At 52.0% G+C, this 20595-nt stretch overlaps 1 protein-coding gene across 6 annotated transcripts; it reads right to left on the bottom strand.

Annotated features, from left to right (window-relative positions):
- Positions 1–2936: 2936 nt before the first annotated feature.
- On the bottom strand, positions 2937–20391 carry KCNIP2 (potassium voltage-gated channel interacting protein 2). Of its 6 annotated transcripts, none has more exons than XM_032491048.1 (10): positions 20006–20391; positions 7745–7840; positions 6804–6902; positions 6071–6195; positions 5586–5655; positions 5345–5415; positions 5106–5213; positions 4816–4920; positions 4619–4681; positions 2937–4325 (listed from the first exon to the last, which is right to left on the bottom strand). In XM_032491048.1, exons 1-10 carry the CDS (start codon positions 20076–20078, stop codon positions 4278–4280), a joined length of 858 nt encoding a protein of 285 aa, XP_032346939.1. In that variant the 5' UTR covers positions 20079–20391; the 3' UTR covers positions 2937–4277. The 6 variants fall into 6 exon arrangements, with proteins under 6 accessions (XP_032346939.1, XP_032346938.1, XP_006183007.1 ...); XM_032491047.1 differs by having other exon boundaries at positions 6804–6857; positions 20006–20390; XM_006182942.3 differs by lacking the exon at positions 6804–6902 and having other exon boundaries at positions 4251–4325.
- Positions 20392–20595: the final 204 nt, after the last annotated feature.

Genomic DNA, 20595 nt, shown 5'->3' with positions numbered 1-20595 from the left:
GTTTGGGTCCCCTTGTTGTATGATCTCAGGGCTCCCTTTGGCCCCTTCACAATGCACCTGTTGGTTGAGGGATCTGTTGCAACATGTGAAGTATAAATGTGAAATAAACACGTCAGTCTCATTCTATTATTAAGACTTAATACTGTCCATTTTACCCTTCAATCTCATATTAGACTCTTCCAGTGGTTATCCTACTTGTAGCTCCACGGATTCTTATAGTCCTTTTTAGTCCTGGACTGTTGAGATGAGGGTTAAGAGCAAGTATTTTCTTAGGGACCTCCTTGATGACAGTTGGGGGCCACAGCAGCTTCGCTGGATATTGTAGTCCTTAGGGGATTTGGCGGCTGTCATTCCAATCTCATGACACTTTAGTCACATGACACTTCACCCTTTGCTTCACACCCATACTGTGGCAACTTCTAGCAAGTCATCAGCGACAATTTCATCTACTCTCCATAGTCCACACTCCGGGGGCTGTGACCCAGGTAAGATCCACCTTCCATATATGTACTACTCAAACTTGTAGAGTAGTTCTTGCCACACACTTTCTCTCCACACCACAGCTCTACCCTCTAGCACCTACAACAGGAACCAGAGCATAATAGGCCTATGATAAATATTTGTGGAATGAATGAGATAGGGCCCTGCCCTCAATGAGCTTATGTTCTGGTTGGGGAAACAGACAGTAACAAATTCAGTACATACACAGGAACTCAGTTTGTGATAAGTGCTATGAAGGGAGGAAATATAGTGACATGATGAAGAGTAACCACAGCAAGGAGGGGCTACTTCAGATGCAAGAATTGGTAGTAATCTTGGTAAACAGTGTCAGTGACTTGGACTAGGGAACAGCAGTGGAGACAGAGATAGTGCTCCTTTGGTGGTGGAATTGGTGACTGACTAGAGGGGAGAGTGAGGGAGAGGGAAAAATGAAGACTCCTAAATTTTGACCTAGCAACTAGGCAGATGGTGTCATTCATTGAGATAGGGAAGACTGGGAAGGCATGAATCAAAGTCCATTTTGAACATGTTAAGTATAACCATTACAGATCCACATGAATATCTCAAATAGGAATAGGATATATGGGTCTTAGAGATCAGAGGAGAATTCTGGGAATATAAATTTAGGATTCTCGTGCATATAGATGGTGATTAAAGCCATGGGATTGGATGTGATTTGGAGAATAAGTTCAAGTCTGAGCTGTGGGGCCCAATATTTGGTATTCCAGTTGAGAAGGATGAGTCTGCAAGGGAAAGTTGAGAAAGGATATCCAGAAAGGTAAGAGGAAAACTAGGAGAGCATGAAACACTGAAAGGCAAAAAAAAAAAAAAAGAGTGTTTTGAGATGGAGTAGCTAACAACATTCAGAATCCAACCAGTGGCCAGAAAAAATGATCAGAATGCCAACCTCCTGTTTTTTTCTGGATCCCATTTGTCTGTCCTGGCTCTGGGGTACTTCTCATCTCCCCAGAACTTACAAGCTTCAGACTTCAACTTCCCTTAAACTTGGATATGCCCTAAAATATAGAGACTGTCTCCATACCTAACCCCGTTATATACACACACACTCACCACGTTCATTCATCCAATCATACAATTACTCATACAATTATTGAATGCCTATTATGTGCCAGGCCCCGGGATAGAATGGTGAGATGGGAAAAACTAGTCCAGGCACTCAAGGAGCCCTCAGGAGCTTAAAGTGTATTGAAAAAGTGTATTATCAAATAAATATACGGTCACAAACTGAGAAGTGCCAGGAAGGAAAAGTATAGGGCAACATGAGAGATTGTCACAGCATCACCTTGTCTGGATTGTGCATTACATGCACAGCATCCATCTTTCACACACAGATCTTTACTGTGCCCCAAGGCCACTCTGGACAGAGACTTGGGAGACTGGATCTAGTCTCAATTCTCCTATAAATTCATCAGGTGACCTTGAGCAAGTCCTCTGCCCTCTTTGAGCCTGTTTCCTCTTCTGTACAATGGAAGGCTGAGAGGTAGGCTAGGTTATAGGTTCTTAACTTAAGGCCCATGGATGGGCTTCAGGGACACAAAAATATATGGAAAAGTGTGCTTGCTTTTTTTGTTCTTCTGGATAGTGGGGCCACCACTTTCATTAGATCTCAGAGGGGTTATGACCCAAAGAAACCCAAGGACCTAAGGAGCAGTTAGTTTGTGATGATGTGAGAGGGAACACTGAAGAAAGAATGATGAACTCTGAAAGTAAGGTTTTGTTTCTTGGACACCATACCACTCCCTTGACCTTGTCATTGTGTACAGTGTTGGAAGAGAAGGCCTGATCCCCCTTCTATGAATGGTGAAGCTTAGTCACCATGTAATGGTGCCCTAGAGAAAGGATGAGAGGAACTTACCATTGGTGGCCTCTTTCCAGAAGCAGAACAAAGTATGTTTCTACCCTACACAGGAAGTCTCTATTACCCTTTGTGTCACCTTCTCCATGGTGACCTGCCCTGGGTCCTCTCCATCTGATCCCCCATCATTCTTGGCTGGGGTACAGACACAAATGTATGCCTACACTGGAGGCAAGGTTGGGATGTTTATACAAAGGAACTTTAATTAGAAACTAAAGGGAATTCCCCTCTCAAAAGAAACCATTTTGAAATTAAATGTCTGTAAATTAGAAATTCTTGATTCAACTTCTAAAGAATGTCTAGCTTGGCATAGTCTTCTGGACATCAATATCCTGTCTCTTTGTCTCCTCTAAGGATATGGGAGGAAGATTTGGGGGCCTCTCTGAAGTCCAGTAGGTTTCCAACCACTCCAGAACCTGTGTCTTGGTCTCCTGCCAAGGGATGGCCATACTATGGGAAAGGAGGCATTTTCTTTGGGATCTAAAAGGCTGCAGGTGTATGAACTATGGGGTATGAGTTATGTGTGGGGTAGGAGGGACAAAAAGGCGGAGACAGCAGCCTATGCATAGCCATTGTGTTTTATTGGATTTGGTGTGTTTCTTATTTTACAAAATATACAGAGGAGCCAAAAATGCAAAGCAGTCAACAGTGTTCTGATGGGAAAGGGGGTTCCTTGGGGGCCCTCCCCCTCAGATCATGGCTGACTGGGAGGGTGAGCTAAATGGGACAAGCAGATATATTAAGGGGTGGCAGCATGGCAGGGGTGCTGACAGTGAGGTGGGACCTAGGTCCTATGGCCCCTGCCTTCAGGGTGTGCTCAGGGGCATCTCTGGGTAGACTGATTAGAGCAACAGGAGACTCTAGGTGGGAAATGAGGAGGCTATGTGGGGGGCAGGAAGAGAGCCTGGGTAGATCAAAGATTCTAATAAATGCCCCCACACTGGGTTCAAATGCTATGCCTGCCTCCTTTCCCTTTTCTTCTAAGGCATCCACTGTGTGGTCCCTGGCTCACTCTGTGCCTCCAAGTCTAGAGGAAATGGCAAATGAAAACTTGTAGCCATCAGAGAGGGTAGGCTGAAACTCTGGCAGGTATCAGCCAGGACAGTTCCTGCCCATGTTCCCCCTGCTGCCGCCACCACCATACAAACAGAAAGGAAGGAGGGAAGGAATTCCAAGGATGAGCCAGACACCAGGATCTCAGGCTCTCCTGGGGTACTGAGGAGTATGGAAAATTTCTGGGGTATTTCCAAGGAAACAAGGTCTTCTGAAGAGCCTGGAACCTCATATTCTGATGGCTTGAGTGGCAGACCTGTAGAGCTCAAAGCTGTAGTCTGGCATGCTCTCCCTGACAATCCCCAGGCCTTTCTGCTCTCTACCCCAGCCACTTCCTAGGACCTAATCACTGGCTCAGGCCCAAGATTACTCCTTCTACATTCTTGTTCCCCTCCTACAGGGCTCTCAAAGGCCCTGGTCTGAAAGGCCAGTCAGTGCCAAGGACAAAACAGCCTTTCTGATAAGGGAGTCTTAGGGGAAATGTTTATGAGATCAGGGATGGGGAAAGCACCATAGCAGGAGACATTTTGTCTAGTGTTGTGGTTTCTCGGGTGGGAGGGTTAGGAGCACTCAATTCCTGTAACACAGGCACCCTCAGCACTGAGTTTCAGACAGGAAGGGGGTGGGAGCTGTTGGAAGTTGGGAACACCCTACAGAGAAACTCTGCCCACTCCCTGGCCACCTCAGCTCTAGCAATCTGGACCACTGAATCCCCAGGCTCTTGGCTTCCTACAACCCCCAGACTAGGGCTAGGATGAGGACAGACCTGGGAAGAGAAGGGTGAGGTCCACCTGGACTAGGGATAGAGCATGGTCACCCAGGACAACTGACCCCCTCTCCTGGGGAACTAGATGACATTGTCAAAGAGCTGCATGGACCTCATGATGTTCTCGTCCTGTAGCCATGGTGGGAGAGAAGCAGATTGGAGAGAAAGAAAGAAAAAAGAGCTTATCAGAGACAGGGAAAGGGACATTGAGTCAGAAATGGGGACATTCAGAGACAGAGAGGCAGTGAGGAAGGAGATACCCAGAGAAGTGGGGAAGGGACAGGCCTCCTCAAGTTGTGAGGAAATAGGATTCAGGAGTGGGGGTGAGTTAGGGAGATGGTACTCTGCTCAGAGGAGTCTTCTGCTACATCATTGAATCAGGCCCTGAGTCCAGACCAGGGAAATGAGGGCAGGGCCTGTACCTTTTGACAAGACTCAATGAATTCCTCGACAGTCACCACACCATCCTTGTTCCTGTCCATCTTCTGCAAAAAGGTAGTCAGGTAGGGAAAACGGGAGGGATGGCAGAAGAAAGGCAGGCAGAACTTGGGTAAATTCCCTGCTGGGACCTTACCTCCTTCCCTTCACTCCAAAACCCAGCCTACCCAGTCCCAGGCACCTGGAAGAAGCTCTCCACATGTTCTCTTGGGGCCTCCTCCCGGAGTGCAGGATATGTATACTTGCCCATCATGTCATAGATGGACTTCATGATATCAAGCATTTCCTGTTAGGCCAAGAGAGAAGAAGATCCCTCCTCAGAGCCTCCAGCCTCCAAACCGGAAGGCCTAGGGCCTAGGGCAGACCTCACCCCTTGCTGGTGACGCTTATGTGGGTCACGTTTCCCTCCTATGGGCCCTTTGCACCTCCTCACACACATACAGCCCCTCCAGCTCTTCAGTTGCCTCACACCTCCTTGGTGATGCAGCCATCCTTGTTGAGGTCATACAGGTTGAAGGCCCAGTTCAGCCTGTCATCTATGGTTCCCCGAAGAATCACCGACAAACCAGCCACAAAGTCCTAGGAAGGAGGCAGGGGGGAAATGGGTCTTCAGATACCCTTCATCCAACCATCTCTCTGGGTTTGTCCCATAGATGCTGGCCCTGAAGCCCCAGGAAACAGGCGTCCCTGGCCCACCTCCTTCAGCTTACCTCAAAACTGACTGAGCCATCATGGTTGGTGTCAAAGGCATTGAAGAGGAAGGTGGCATATGTGCTGGAGTCTGTAGGATAAATGTAGATGAGTAAGCTTGGCTTCCAGACAGGAGAGGACTTCCTACCTCTATGCGGCTCCTCAAACCCCATTCACTTGGCATTTCCAGTCCCTCCAGAACCTCTCCCTGCCTCAGCTTAGAGATGGATAGCTGCTTCCTCTCAGGACTCAAACCCTTACCTCCTTGAGGAAAGAACTGGGAGTAAATCTGCTTGAAGTTCTCCTCATTGACAATTCCACTGGGACATTCCTGGGGAGGCAGGGGGAGGGAAACCAGACTGAAGAAAGAGACAAAAACCCCTTCCACTCACCCCTCCCCGCCCTCCCCATCCCCTACTCTAGTGTTCAGAGACTCCCAGAGAAAGGGGAAATCTTCTTGTCTCCAGGGGTCTCACCACATAGCTTTTCTACTGGAGGTAAAATTTCTCCCCAGCACACAAATAAAAAATACAGAACTGACAGGCCAATCTATAGGCTTCACACCTTCTCAAACCGGCTAGAACCCCCATCTAGAAGTTCGATCTATGGGGAAGGGGGGCTGTCCCCTCCCCTCCCCTTCCCTTTCACTCCCCAAAGCAACCAGGGCAACCTTTCTGAAAACTCCTGGATAGGTCCTGCCCCTGCTGCTCCATCCCTCACCCAGTTTGGCTCAGCTTTGCACTCACGTTTTTGAAGCCCCGGTACAGGACTTGCAATTCCTTGCGCGTGAATTTGGTTTGTTCCTGTAGCTGCTCCAGACCCTCAGGCCGGTGACACACAGTGGACAGTTCAAACTCATCCTCCACGCTGTCTGCGGGGTGGGGGCGGTTGTGGGGTACAGCCGCGCCTCAGGCCCGGCCCCCACGACCCCTCTTCAAAATCACTGAACCATCCATTCCCCCATCTCTGACTCCAGAGACCAGCCTGCTATTTCCCTGGACCCTGAACTAAGGACATCAAGGCAAGGAGAGAAGATGCTTTGAGGTCCACTAGTGGGCCAAGCCCAAGGCCAGGCCTGCCCCAGAGCCAGGAGTCTGAGTCAGCGCTGGCCCTTGGGTCCTTGATCCTTGGTTGGAGGGGAAGGCCCCTCAGCCCCATCTTCGTCCCAGAAAGGCAGGAGTAGGAAAAATAGGTTGGAGAGGAGGCATCTGAGTTCTGGGCCTTCTCTGACCAACTCAGATCCGCCCAGCCCCACCTTTGCCCAGCCCGAATCCTTCCCTCCAGCCAAGGCCCACCTATCCCAGCCATGCCTGAGCCATGCCCCGCCCAGCTCCAGCCAAGCCCCACCCATACGGCTCCTGCCACACCCCCGGCCCATCTCAGCCCCGCCCCAGTTCCCAACATCCAGTCCCCAGGCAAGTGCCCCCACCCCAGCTCCCCAAGTCTCCCGCCCCCGCCCCTACCAGGAGAGTAAGTCACCTGGGTCCAGCGGGCGGGGTCTGTGGGGGCGGAGGGAGGCTGGGGCGGCTAATGCTGAAGGGAGCGAACTGTCACCGAGAAAGCGGAAGACCCAGCCGACTACACACACTTCGCCCCTCACACTCAGCAAATCTCACAGACCTGCATGTTATTACAATGCACACACCCCAACCCCGCGCCCAAAGGCAACGTAACGAATGAGCATAGACACACACGAATCTGACCCCAGGCACATGACACCTCTCCTTTTTCCAAGTCTACTCCCATGTGGGACACAGAGGAATCAAACATAAAGACACTGTCAAATAATGACTACAAACTGGGCCTCTATAGTTTGCAAAATGCAGTGTTATCCTATGAGGTGGGCAAGACCCAAATGAGAAAACAAGCCTACAGACAAAACAAGGTCACTCAACTGGGGACCAGGCTAGGACTAGAAAACTCAAGTATCCTGTCATCTGGAGAAAGACGGGCTCCACCCCTACACTTGCATCCATCTAGTCTAGGCACTGGCTACCTACATCTCAAGGCTCAAAACATGCCCAGGCACGGGACCGGCAGCCAGACACTAACCCCAGCGAAGCCACGCAAAGACCTTCACAGCCGCCTGGTTCTGCCCCTGCCACACTGGGCACACCCACACAGGCTCAGAGTCGCCTCAGCCCCGCCACAAACACCACGCCCAAACACCCAGATCCCGCCCATTTAACAGACCAAAGACTGCCCACACTCAGGCTCCGCCCCCAAACTGATCACACTCACACTTTCCGGTCTGCACTCGGTAGCTACGCCCCCTCACACTCAGGCCAGCCAGTGCCCAGCCCACCTCTGCCATACTGGTCGCGCTCACACACACACACGCACGCGCACCGGCTCCCCTCACACTGGCCACGCCCACACACGTACAGCCCCGCCCCCGGAAGCACAGGAGAGGCACTTGCTTTCACTGACTGAGGGCAGGGCTTGGGGCCCGCAGCAAGGCAGCAGCTTGAGGAACCGCTGCTTCAGCGCTTTTTTAGTGGGCCCTGGAGGGTGGCCTGGGAAGAGAGAAGACCCCAGGAAGGTACATTAACCTCCGCTGTCCCTCTGTTCCCTGTACCCTCCCCACCATCATAAATTGACCCGGCTGGGGGTGGGTGTTGGGGGAAGACGGGGGAGGGGTAATGACGAGGGTAGCTGGGGTCAGTTAGGGGAGTCCAGTGGGTTTCACAGGCATGGAAAGTCCACCAAGGTGGCTCGGGCACCTTGTATAAAGGGACTTAGCCGGGGACAGGGAGGGGGCCAGCAAGGGAAGTGGCACTGACCTCAGTCTTTGTTGACCCAGTGCCTTGGCTCCAGTGCTATAGCTGGACCTCTGAGAGTGATGTCCAACCTAAAGACTGCCTGGGCAGGAATGCCTCTCTCAACACACACACATATACAGTGACAGACGTGTATAATGACACATAGAATGATAAATCACTAGGGGATGGACCCCATACAGTGGCAGCTCGATACCCAGTAACTCACTCACATCCACATGCACACACACAGAGACAGACCCACTCTGACCTAGTATTCCTTAATACAAACATACAAATATGACTGACCTAGAAAAAATATGACACACACGTAAGGACACATAAAGACCGTCTTAAACACAGCATGATCAAACCACAAAAGAACACAGAACAACCCTGGGACACAAAGGCACAGTGTGGTCACCATGACATATTAAGGTCACCACGACACATACCCATATCATACTGTGACTTAGGTGCCCATGGCACCCAGACACCTAAGACTGCACCTCATGCACGGAACCCGCATTTGCCCAAGATGCACCCACTTTTTCCTGTAACCCCTCATGCAAGTCACCTAGAATCTTCCTGCCAATGGAACAGAGTTCCTCATCATCTAACTCATCCACCATAAAGGTGTGTCCCTTCCCTGTCCTTCCCAGTGTGGCTTACTCTTTGAAGGTGAAATGATAGCGAACTTTGAGGCAATGACAGACCTTGGGGATGAGTATGTGGGACTACCCAGAGCCCACTGATCACAGTTCGCCTCACTTCCTCTTATTTACACATATGTCCTACAGCTCTAATTGCATCCCAGGGAGACCCTCCACCTTTGTGTGTGTGTGCGCGCACTCACGTATGTGTCTGTCTCTGGGCTGCACCCACCGGCCAGAGTTCAGTGAACCTGGCACACTGAAGTCCATTGCTGGAGGAGCCCAACTTCCTTTAGTTGTAGATTGGCACCCCAGCTCCCTCACAGGCCCCGCTCCCAAGCCAGGCTCCACCCTCAGGACAGTGCTCTGCTCCCAGGAGATAGCTGCTCAAGGCCTCCTCTCCCTCCCATAGTCCTCTCTCCCTGCTCCCCCACAGGAGCTATGGAGAGGTGGGAGGGAGGCTGTGGGCTGGGTAGGGGATCGATGGCGGCCTGGCCCCTGGCCCAGGGCTCCATTAGCCTGGACTTTGGTTTCCCGAAGCCGGATTGTGCCTGGGGCCTCCGGTGGTGTTGTCGCCACTGGACTGGAGGATAGCTCTCCCTCCTCTCCCAACCTCTTCCTCTTCACATATCCCAAATATCTGGTCCCCTGCCTGTTTCAAGGACTCAATCTCCTCCAGGCTCTGAAGGTAGGAAGAAAAAGGGGATGTCTTCAGCACACTGGATGTCTGGGTTTCCTGGATGACCCCTGCTTCCCACCAAATAGTCTAAAGGAGATGGCAAGTTACAGGCCAGCTGACTTCATCTTTTCAGGACTGTATGAATCCCAGTTCATCCAGGACCAATCTCTGCTCCCCACCCTACCCCAATAAATGCAGCAGCAGATGGAGGGTAGGCTAGGAGTTTTCTGCTCTTACTAAACCCTAGGGCAGGCAATTCATGGGCCTTCCATTTGTCCCCAGCTCCTTTCACATCTTTTCAGTTCTCCCAGGTGTCTACCCTGCAGCCCTCTTACCACGGTTCTTGCCTGTTTTCCTGTCCCCAGTGGAACTGGAGCTGCACAGTTCTTGGTGTGAAAAGAGGGAGAGGCCAAAACTCCCTGGGGAAGGCAAAACGTGTTATCCCGACCTCCAGTATCGATCTCTCCACTTAACTTTGGGGTGGGGCAGAGAATCTACTTCCCACTCCCAATGTCTAGGCCCTGGAGCCCATTCTGCCCTCCTAAGAGGAGCTAGGAGAGGCAAGGGAGCTTAGGAAGCAGGGTCCTTTATCTGATCCCTCCTCACTCTCCTGCCAGAGCTGATCTATAAATGTCTCATTCACAGTGTTCCGACTCCTGTCCCTCCGAACCTACCCCCCTCCCTCAACTTGGGTATGAAGCTGGTATATCCTCAGGGAACTGTGGGAACAGCCCCCCACATAATCAGATACCCAAAGAAGCTCAGCCTCACGCCCCATGCCTCTGAGGCACAGTCACATCCGCGATCGCATAAAGCTACACACTTTGTCACTCAGACACATTAAATCACACCCCTGTCATACATACAGGCCCAAGTAGTCACACATTTTGTCCTTCCTCACACACATGAACACACAGCCACACCCCCTGTATCTCTCACACACTGAGTCCACATGCACTCTGTAACCCACACTTGAGGGATGGAGGTGTGGAGAGTCACACACATCTTCAGAGCCATTGTGGGTCCCTGACCACAAAAGGGACTCCCCAGAAGTCTGGTGTTGTCTCAGGATCTCTGGAACTTCCTTCCTCTCCAGGTACCCCTGCCCGTCTCCAGACTTCTCCTCATGTCCCCCAGATACTCCTCCCCCCAACTCTAGCCCTCCCATGCTGGGCTTCACCTCCCTCAGACACCCACTCCCCCAGATTCCCTCACCTCCCCCAGATCTACGAGTCCCCCTCTTTACCTCTCCCAGATGTCCTATTCCCCTAACTCCCCTCCTCCCCTCCCCCAGATGTCCCACCCCATCACTAACCTCCTCACCCCTGCAGCCCCCAAGTGAGTCATAAGGCCAGAGTAATCCCTCCACAGTCCTGCCAGCCGCTATCCCTCCAGCCAACAGACCAGACAGACATGCCCAGACACCTGGGTTACCTTCCAAGGAGACAGGCTCAAAGAGGCCAAACTGCTCCAGGACCTTGACAAACAGAGCGAGGACCACAAGCACAGCGACCATCTCCAGCCCTTCCAGGTTCATGGTGGGCCTGGGGCATGGCCCCACAGGCTGAGGCTCAGACACGCTGGCCAGTCCTACCCACACCACCTGCCCCGCGGGCTCCCCAGCCTGAGTAGGACTGCCTGCAGCCTCCCTCCCCTTCTCCCTCCCAGGATCTCCTCCCCCTCCCCCCAACCCCGCCTCCCCACACGCCTCCCAGCCACAGCCTCCCAGCCATAGCCTCTTCCTCTTCACGGGGCCACCTCAGCCTCTGCACTGGTATCTCCTCAGAAGCCTTTGGCTTGAAGGATATGGGCCAGGCCAGGCGAAGCCAGAGGAGGGGGGCAGTGACCTGCCCCTGTCCCTGAGGGCAGCTTCCCCCAGAAACCCTGTGGCTAATCTTTGCCAAAGGGAAGGGGCAGCCAGAGGAGCTGGGCTTAGAGAGAAGGTAGAGAAAGGCAGTGTGTGTGTGAGAGAAAGTATGAGCTGCACATGCATAAGTAATAGATGTGCGGGTCAGAAAGCGTTATGGGTGTCTGGGTGTTTTCTTGTGTGTACATTTCTGTGTTTGTATGGAGAGTGTGTGTACCTCCTCTTACATATGTCTCTGTGTGTTTGCACAGGAGTGAGCATCTGTCTGTTAGGTGTGTGTCTGGTGTATACAGGTCTGTGACCTGGGTATCTATAGTATGTGTGTGTGAGAGTGTACTGGAGTACTTCCGAGTGTGTATGGGGTGTGAGGTTTGTATTTTAGCAGGGTTGTGGCATGTGGGTCTGAAGACTGGTATGGATATGTCCTGTGATTAGAAGCATGGGTCTATGGTGGTTGTGTAATTGCATCTGCATGAAACTGAGAATATAAAGGGGGAGAAGGCAGTGACCTCTCCCATCAGGAGGACACCACCCACATCGATCAAGGTTGCCATAGAGACTGTGATGTGGGAAGCACTCTCTTCCCACAGGTTACAGACAGGGAAACTGAGGCCCATGGGAGGTGGGATTAGTTACAATAGTCTGAGTAGGAAAAAGGTTGCTTAGCCCTATCACTGGGAGGAGAATTACTGCAGCTGCCTCTGGGACCCAGAGACTCAAGCTCCTTGGGAGAGGATGAGGGATGTGCTCTTCTCGCCCTCCTGGCTGCTCTTTGGGAATTGTTACTGAGCTGATGGAAAAGCCCAGGGTAGGAGGGAAATCTGAGCCTTCCAAGGGAGCCACCCTGGAGCCCTGGAGTATTCCTGGAGCCCCTCCCCATCTTCCCTGCTCCCTCCTGGTGGTAGTGGTGGGGATGATGGTGTGTGTGTAGGGGGTGCAGGGAGAGGCCTGCAGAGACTGTGAGCCAGAAGACAAGTGCCTCTGGGGTCCTGCCACAGCTGGCTAAAGACTGGAACACTCACTGTGTGCTAGACAACGTGCTATGTGCTTACAGGCATTATCACACTGAATTGTCACAATAAACCTATGAAGAAGGTACTACTGTCCCCACATCACCGGTGGGGAAACTAGACAGAAAGAGGTTAAGTAAATCTCCAAGATCAAGAAGTATCAGAGCCTCAGCTTTAATCCAGTCTGACCTCACTACACTGGCTCCCTTCTTAGATGGCTTGCCCACCTAGGAGGCCCAGTTTAGGGGATTAACCCCAGAGGGAGCCCTCCCACCTTGTCCAGCTCTGGTATGGGTGTGTTTCAGCCCCAGTTGTGGGGTGGGGGTGAGGATGGGGGCCATGCTTCATTAGAGGTTCACTGATCTGCAGTTCTACATGGATACCACTGGGGGGTCAGGCATCCATCTCACACCCTATCTTACCCTTCCCTCTCCCACATCCTTGGGAAGATGTGGAAAAGACTGGGAAGGAGTGGAAAAGACTGGGAAGGAGGGCATGCCTCAGGCAGGTGTGGTCCTCTGCTTGCCTCTCCCACCCCGCCCCCAAAGAAGTAAACTCAGAGACTGTTTTTGGTTTCTCACACCTTTGGAGGTTACAGGCTTACAGATGAGCTGACCATGTATCCCCCTTTCACTGTCCAAAATCTATGTCTGACATTTAATACCCTTCCCCCTACCCTCATCAGCAGATCTCTTTTCCAGCCAGTTTGGCCTCCTCACTGTCCCCCAAATACACCAAACTAGGTGCTGTCTCTGTGTCTTTGCTCCTGCTATTCCATCTGCCTGAAATGCCATCCCTCCTGTGCTCTTTCTAGCCTACAGTTCTTACCTGTCCTTTAGAGGCAGCTTAAATTCCCTTCCCTTCAGAGCCTCTCGCCCTTGTGGGCTCCCAGCTACCTGAAATGCTACTGAACTCATTGGTGGGCCCTCAAAACTCATCACCTAAGTCTGTGATGTTATGAGTGGGAACAGTAGAAGGAGGCAGCTTAGCATGGTAGGTAATAGTGTGGGCAAGGGTGGCAGACTTCCTGGGTTCAAATCCCAGATCTGCCACTTGCAATTCACAGGGTGAGTTCTTAGTCTCTGTGTGTCTCAGCTTCCTACCTCATATGGTTGCTAAGTCCTCCTAAATGAATTAATATGTGGAAAGCTGTTAGCATAACTCCTAGCACAGAGTAACTGCTTATAAGTGTTTGCTGCCATTAGTAATAACATGACACTCCCCTCCTTACATTTCTACAGCTCTTAACAATTTACAAAGCATTTCCACAAACATTGCTATTTCAATGGCTTCTCATGACAACCCCATGAGGTAGGTAGAGTGAATAGTATTGTGCCCATTTCACTGATAATGTAAACGAGGCCCAGAGAGGTAAAGGAATTTGTTCAAGGTCACCTAGCTAAGAGGAGATTTTGCAAATTTGAACTCAGATCTTTCTGGATCAGTCCTGTTTCCTCAGCTAGATTCCAAGCCCCTAGAGGGCAAAGATGTTTAAAAATTGGACTTACACAAATTGAATGCCAGGCTCTGAGCTGGTGCCCATGGAACAAAGATGAACCAAACAGGGTTCTGGCTCCCACTGGTTAGGGAGAGACAGCCCATTGAGAGAACTATCAGTCATCTATTCATTCAAAAAATATTTTTTGTGTGCTGACTATGTGGTAGGAACTGTCTTAGGCAGGCCATGAAATGAGGTATAGTAAAAGCTTTCTAACTGGGAGTCCAGGAAAATCTTGAAGAGGTTATTTTTTGAGCTGGTTCTTAAAGAATGGCTGAAATGTCAACAGTCCACCTTAACAAAGGGACCAATATTTATTGAGCACATTTTGTGTCCTTGATACTTTACATATATTATCTGTTACCCCTCAGAGGTAGGGTTTATTATTTCTGTGTTTACGGCTGACATGGTCAGATTGAGCAGTAGTATATCCATTTTGCAGATGAAGGAATTGAAGCTAAAATAAGTGATTTTCCCAAGATAAGATAGATGATAAAGGATAAATCAAGACTTGAATCAGAATCAGTGATCTGCCAGCTCCCTCAGGCTGTCTCTCCAATGTGTGTGGAGGTGTCAAGGAATCCTGAGTGCAGCTCAATTTTGTATTGGGGGAGCTATGACTGATAAGACCAAAAAGGATCAGATCCCATGGAACCTTGAATGCCAAGCCAGGCTATTTGAAAGGAGGCAGCACAGCAGCTGATTCCCAGATGGACAGATTGACAACCATGCAGCCGGTTGCCCTGTCCTTGGACACTCCTCTCCCCTCTCTCACCCCCACCCTCAACCTTCAGAGACCCTGACCCAGCCTCACAGGACTCAAGGTCTTAACTCAAGCAGACCTCTGGTGGGAGGGTCTGATGGAAGCGAAAGAGCAAGTTGTTTTTCAGGCTCTCCCTCCACCCCAATTCAGAGACCTCTCAAGTCTTAGGGCCCTATGAGAAACTTGCCCAGCTCTGTCCTCAAGCATCGCTGTGCCACTTAGCTCTTCACTCAAAGGAGTGAAGTCTTAATGGAAGCACTTCAGGCAGAGTGAGGGCTGAAGGGAAAACTATCTTGAAGCATTAGATGAGCCCTCCCTAGCCCCTCAAATCTCACCACAGAGATACACCTGTCATTTAGTTATTTACCTCCTGAAGTTCAAACCCAGAGTAATACTGCCTTATGAAGGGGACCCACACTATGTAGCTGTCCCACTTTCCCATCTGCCTTTGCTCCCCCAGTGAAGAACCCAGTCAGTGAAGACCCTTTTCTCAGCCCTCCAGCCCCACTCCATCCCCAGCCAGACCAGAAGACATAGCAGCCCCCAGCTGCATCAGGTGATTAATTACCTCCCTAGGCCTTGGGGCTATTTTAGGGCCTAGAAGTCATGCCTGCTATGATTGAGAGCTGGCCCTGCCTGGCTCCAGCCATCTGTCACTGGAGACAGGCCCAAGCAGGGGGCTTGGAGGACACCTGCTCCCCAAGAGACATCCAAGCATGGCTCTATTCAGCCCCATCTCCCCTCCTTCTGGGGAGCACATGATAAAGAGAGGCCTGTTTATACTCCAGGGGCCTGAAGGGATACCATGGAGACAGCCAGAGAACTACAGATCCCAGAATGCCACAAGACTAGGTTGTTTTGGTCTCCCTAGGCCAGGTTGGGAGGGGATGCTGGGTTCTGTGGGTCCTGCCCAGGCAGCTCTAAAAAAACCCAAGTGGAGGTGTGTGTAAATCTCAGCAGTACTATGATGTGATACCCACAATCCACATGTCACAAGTTCCACAAATCCCAAACCAAGGCATAACCTTTTGAAGGCTACACAACTAACTCAGTGTGACCCAGGAACCCCCAACCCAACTCTAAAGCATAGAATTCCAGGTGCATGCAGTCTTAGTGTCACAGAATTCCAGGACACACAGCCCCAGTAATCACAACCCTAGTGATGCACAACTCCCTTTAATACAGACTCCCAGAGATAAACAAAATGGAGACATACAATCCTTATGCCACACAAGTCTATCTATCCCATCATGTATAAACTCACTAGCTGAGTTCATGTTGGTCCAGCCCCACTTCAGTATTTTTTCCTTCTGGACACTGACTCCAGTCATCTTAAGATCCCATTCAACTAAGCAATTCAGTAAAGGGCTTTGCCTTTTCCCTGCTCTGCTGCAAGCTTCCTCCTTCTGTCCCTGTGAGGGACCTTGCCCCTTACTTCCATCTACTTGAGGCTCCACCTCTGCTCTCAGTGAGAAGTCCTGCCCCCTCCTCCACCATTTGAGGGACCATGATGACACCTCTCCTTTCCTCTTTGAGATCCCTATGTCCTCCACTTTCTCAGTAAGGGACCCTAGCTTCACTTCTGTTGTGGTCTTGCCCTTTAAACCCTTTTCTTTGAGGGACCCTGCTCCTTCCATCTCTGTGAGTGGCCCTTTCTCTACCCACCTAGGCAAGGCTCCTATCCCATTTCACTCACTTTTTGAGGGGTCCAGCTCCTTCCCCCCTTCCTCATACCTGGCGACAGCGACCCAGTCACCAGCTGGTAGAGGGATCGCGCTGCCTGCCCCAACGGGCTCCGGCACCTGCGGGGGCATCGGTTCATGGTCCAGCCTTGAGCAGTGTGGCCAAGCTCCGCCCCCAAGGCCCGGCGGTCAGGTCTCCGCCCCCACCCGAGTGGGCCCTGCGTGGGCGGCGCGGGAGGGCGGGACCCATAGGACCAAGATCTCAGACAGCAGAGTCCCCCCACACCGCCCCACCTCCGTCTTCTCCAGGCCACACGAAGGGAACTCACCCTCGCCCCTTCATCTGAAGCACCCGCCCCCAAAGTTCCTAGACTGGGGCGGCGGGAGGAGGGTGGAGGCAAGGGGCAGCGCGTACTCTCTTCACAGTCTTCTCTAGGAACGTTTTCTTGAATTTCTGGTGGGGAAGGGGGGCACCCACGGTTTTTGAAAAAGGAGCTGGAGGGGGAATGAACATTGTCTTTTAATAGCCTACTTCATTCCCTCCTTCGCTGTCACACCCCTCCTCCTCCCATTTTGGCAGAGATGCGAAGGGGTAAGAGGACACAGTTGTCATGGCAACTTCCCACACTTTCATACTTCCTGGACCAATGGAAGAGAGCAGGAGGGAGGAGGAGGAACTGACCGGTGTATTAGGGTGACAAAGGAGCAGCAGGGATGTGCCCCTACCAGTCTCTGTCTTCTGGCATCGAATCATCGCTTTCTCTTGTAGCTGTTTCTGTTTTGTGTCCCTGTGTCCTGATCTGGCGGGTTCACACTCTCCCATCATACGAGGACTGCCAGCCACATGCATCAAAGAGAAGCCCCCTCCCCACAGTCCTGGCCCAGACACCTTTCTTGGACTCATCGCTATCTGGTTTCACCCATCGTAAACCTTTCCAGGACCCACTAACGCTTTCAAATTGGTGGGAGGGCCTACGGGCATCCCACCCCTCCAACCCAGATCCCGCATTTTTGGCTGAAAATCCTACATTTACGAGGCGATAGTCAACCTTCGAACTCCATGAAATCTTGCCACTAGATTTGGCGACATCCCCTTTTGGAATCAGCTTCACAACCATGCCTCCTCTAAGACCACATGGGGGCGCCCCAGTCCAAGGAACGACGTTTATGGCCAGAGGGACAGGACTCCGGAGATCCCAGCAGGGACCCGAGATCTGACTGTGGTCAGTCAGGGCCCAACTCCTTCATCTTCTCCAGTCCTTTCTTTGCTTCCAGCTCGGACAGGACAGCCGCTTATCGCTGCCTTTCCCACCCCGCCGCACTGCCAAGCTGCCCTGCCGGGCTGGGAAGACCGGAGGGGTTAGATGCGGGGAGGAGTGGGGCTCAGATTTTTTTCCCCTAAAGGTCTCCCCAAGATTTGTTTTGAGCCTGGGGTAGGAGTGGGGAAGAAAAGCTGCCAGAGCAACCCAGGATGCCCTGAGGTATGGCTTTGGCGCCCCCTCCGGTCGGCCTGATAGGCCGAGGTGACTGGAGCCAAAGAATACCCTCAAGTCCGATCCCAGGAATCCCGGCAGAATAGGGAAGGAACGTTGGAAAATTGAATGGTCTGACTGCACCCCCGGCCTTTCGCGCTCTTCAGCACTGCGGACAACGACTCCCCTTCAGGCTTCAGCTCCTGCGTCTCAGAGCACCCGGAGCCATAACACCGGCTTCCCAACCCCACTTATCTCCCACTGCAAGATAAGCCCTTCTTCCAGAGGAGAGCTCCTGGCAGTCTTATTTCTACTTTCCAAGTCGTGTGTGGAGCTATCTACGGCGAGGATGCTGATCACGTGGAACACGATTTTTGATGCTTGTCAAGATTTGAACTATTTCCCGTGGGAGGAAGGCAGGTAGGAAGTAGTATTTCCCATTTTACAGATGAGAAAAGAAAGGTCCAGAGAGCAAGTCATACAAAGCTGGTATTCACACTTCCATTCTTGCATCTTCCAATGCAAGTGCTTCCCCATCTCCAACCAATCTCTGATTCAAACAGCTAAGTGGGGAAGGGATGATTCCACTAAAAGGGAGAATCAATTAAAGACGGAAGCAAACACTGACTAATGTGGTGCTAACGAGGGCCCTGAGACTCTTACTATTCTCAAGGATCCTGAGTTGGTGAGAACAGAATTCAAAGCAGAGCTAGTCAGCTGGACCTTTAGAATCCATCCAGGTTTGAGACACATCTAGGGCACACCTGGGGCCGCCTGAGTGGAAGGGCTCCTCTTTCTGGGAGTTTTGGCATAGGGATTCAACTTCTTCAGGGTGGGTGAGTCAGGGAGACACTTTTTCAAGGCATTACAACCTAGCCCTCTCCCCCATCCCCAAGTCTTAACCTCACTCGGAGCAGGACAGAAGGATCGTGGCCTTCCTTCACCTCCCCAGCTTGTTAGACAAGTGAGACAGTCTCCCTCCTCCCATGTCTATTGGAGTTCTTCTGCAAGCTACACAATAAGACAGAAACACAAGTACATGGAAATGCACACAAGGTGACACAGTCACCCACACAAACACATGGATCTGCCTACCAAACCCAGGAATATGCACAGGCACAGATGTACTGGTCTCACATACTTCCCCAGTGTGGGAGAGAGAGGATGCCTGGACAGCAAAGTGGTTTGGGGGGATACTTACAATGGGAGGCCACGTGGCACTGCCCAGGCCTAGAGCTTCTACCTCTGGGTCTGGAGGGGAGTCAAGAGGCTGTGTTTTCCTCTAGTTTGAAGTTTTGGGAGGGTTGTTGGGGTTTGAAGAAGCTTCAGTTGTAAGAATGATCTCTAAATACTTTTGGAGGGTGGCTGACCCAGCATTAACCAAAACCTTCCCACAGGAGCCAGGCACCTGGCTTCTCCTGGCACCCAGGCTGGGCAGATGGACACCAGAATCCCTCCTTGGGTCCACCTGGGCTATATGTGGAAAAGGTAGGGAAGCAGTGGTGTGCACTAAAGACCCCCTTCTGCACCAGGAAGCCAGAGAGGTAGCAAGGGTAAGACACTACAGACATCACCACACAAAAGGACAAAATCAGTGTCAAACACCCATATAATCCGCATAGTCTCACAATCACAAAACACGACACAAACCACTTCAACAAATGATTGTCCCAGGAGTTCACAGTCATAAAGTCTTACAAAGAAAGAGACATACCACCATAAAGTGAAGACCTGACACAAACTGGTAGTCACATGCCACTTCATACATAATCACACACTCAAAGCACGCAGTTAGTTGCACACAGAACAGAGATGCATGGTCAAAACAACTTCATGAGTCAAATCAGGGTCCTACACAACCTCACTCAAACATCTGACAAGATCATACAATTTCACAGCCACACACAATCACACTCACCCTGGCTGTCACCAAGCCTAGGGCACATGGCAACCAGCTGTGAGAGGCGCACACATATATACACACATAGACACAAAGAATGACAGGCGCTCATGCACGTAACACCTCCCACTCTAGACACCCTCCTAGCCTTGTGTCACACACGCCCACACCTGCTGCCTCTCCCCACCTGCATGCCTGCTCTCCCCTGAAACCAACCCCCCACCTCCTCCCCGCAGGACCCAAGGCTTTGAACCTCAGTGTGCTGCTGCCCAAAACAGGAGGGTGCCTGGGAATGGGGCAGAGTGTGGGTAAGGGACTGGCCAGGGTCAGAGAGGCTTAAGGGTCTGGGGGTACGGAATCTACCCTTCCTCCCCCCGACCCCCGTGCCACCAACTCACCCGTGAGCTGGTCATAGGATCCGTCCAGGTCTCGGGAATCGGACAAACTCTCCTTACGGCTCTGGCCCCGCATGGCCCCTGGCGCCCCCCTCCCGTCCCACCTGGGCCGTGGGAGGGGGCGCCCGGTGGCCGGGATGGGGCGCTCACACGGCGCCCCCTGGCGGCGTAGCGCGCTGCCGGGGCTGGGGGCCGGGAGAGTCCCGGCTGGGGCTGAGTCTGGGGACCGGGGCCGGGGGTCTAGGGCCCACCTGGGGATCCTGGGGCAGAAGCGGGAGGCTTGGGCAGTAGGTGAGCGCAGAGCCGGAAGCAGAGCGGAACAGAGCACGGAGCCGGAGCCGAGCAGCCTCTCTCCTCCCGCCCCCTCCCCGCGGCTGTCACCGCCACCTCCCCCCTTTGGCGCTGCCGGGATTGGCTCCCCCTACCCCCGCCCCCTCCTCTTTGCAGCTCGGGGGAGGCACCCGGTGAAAGGGTGAGCTAAGTGCTGGGAGGGAGACTGACTCTCCTGCAACACTCCCCACCAAACCTGAAGCCCTGGGTGCTAGGGGTGGAGGGAATAGGACCAGAAAGGCCCCTCTATGAGAAATCCCCGC

This window comes from Camelus ferus, chromosome 11 (assembly GCF_009834535.1).
Source record: "Camelus ferus isolate YT-003-E chromosome 11, BCGSAC_Cfer_1.0, whole genome shotgun sequence".
Taxonomy (NCBI): Eukaryota; Metazoa; Chordata; class Mammalia; order Artiodactyla; family Camelidae; genus Camelus; species Camelus ferus.
The sequence above is the reverse complement of the archived record's forward strand: the minus strand, read 5'-3'. Positions and strand labels throughout refer to the sequence as shown.

Bases quoted from the DNA above. Each gene is read 5' to 3' on its own strand.
- KCNIP2 (XM_032491048.1), bottom strand. From the start codon at position 20,078: ATGCGGGGCCAGAGCCGTAAGGAGAGTTTGTCCGATTCCCGAGACCTG. The intron at 6,196-6,803 runs GTGACTTACTCT...CCCACCCCGCAG, and splicing joins ACCCCGCCCGCTGGACCCAG to ACAGCGTGGAGGATGAGTTT. The intron at 5,656-6,070 runs GTGAGTGCAAAG...CTGCCTCCCCAG, and splicing joins TGTACCGGGGCTTCAAAAAC to GAATGTCCCAGTGGAATTGT.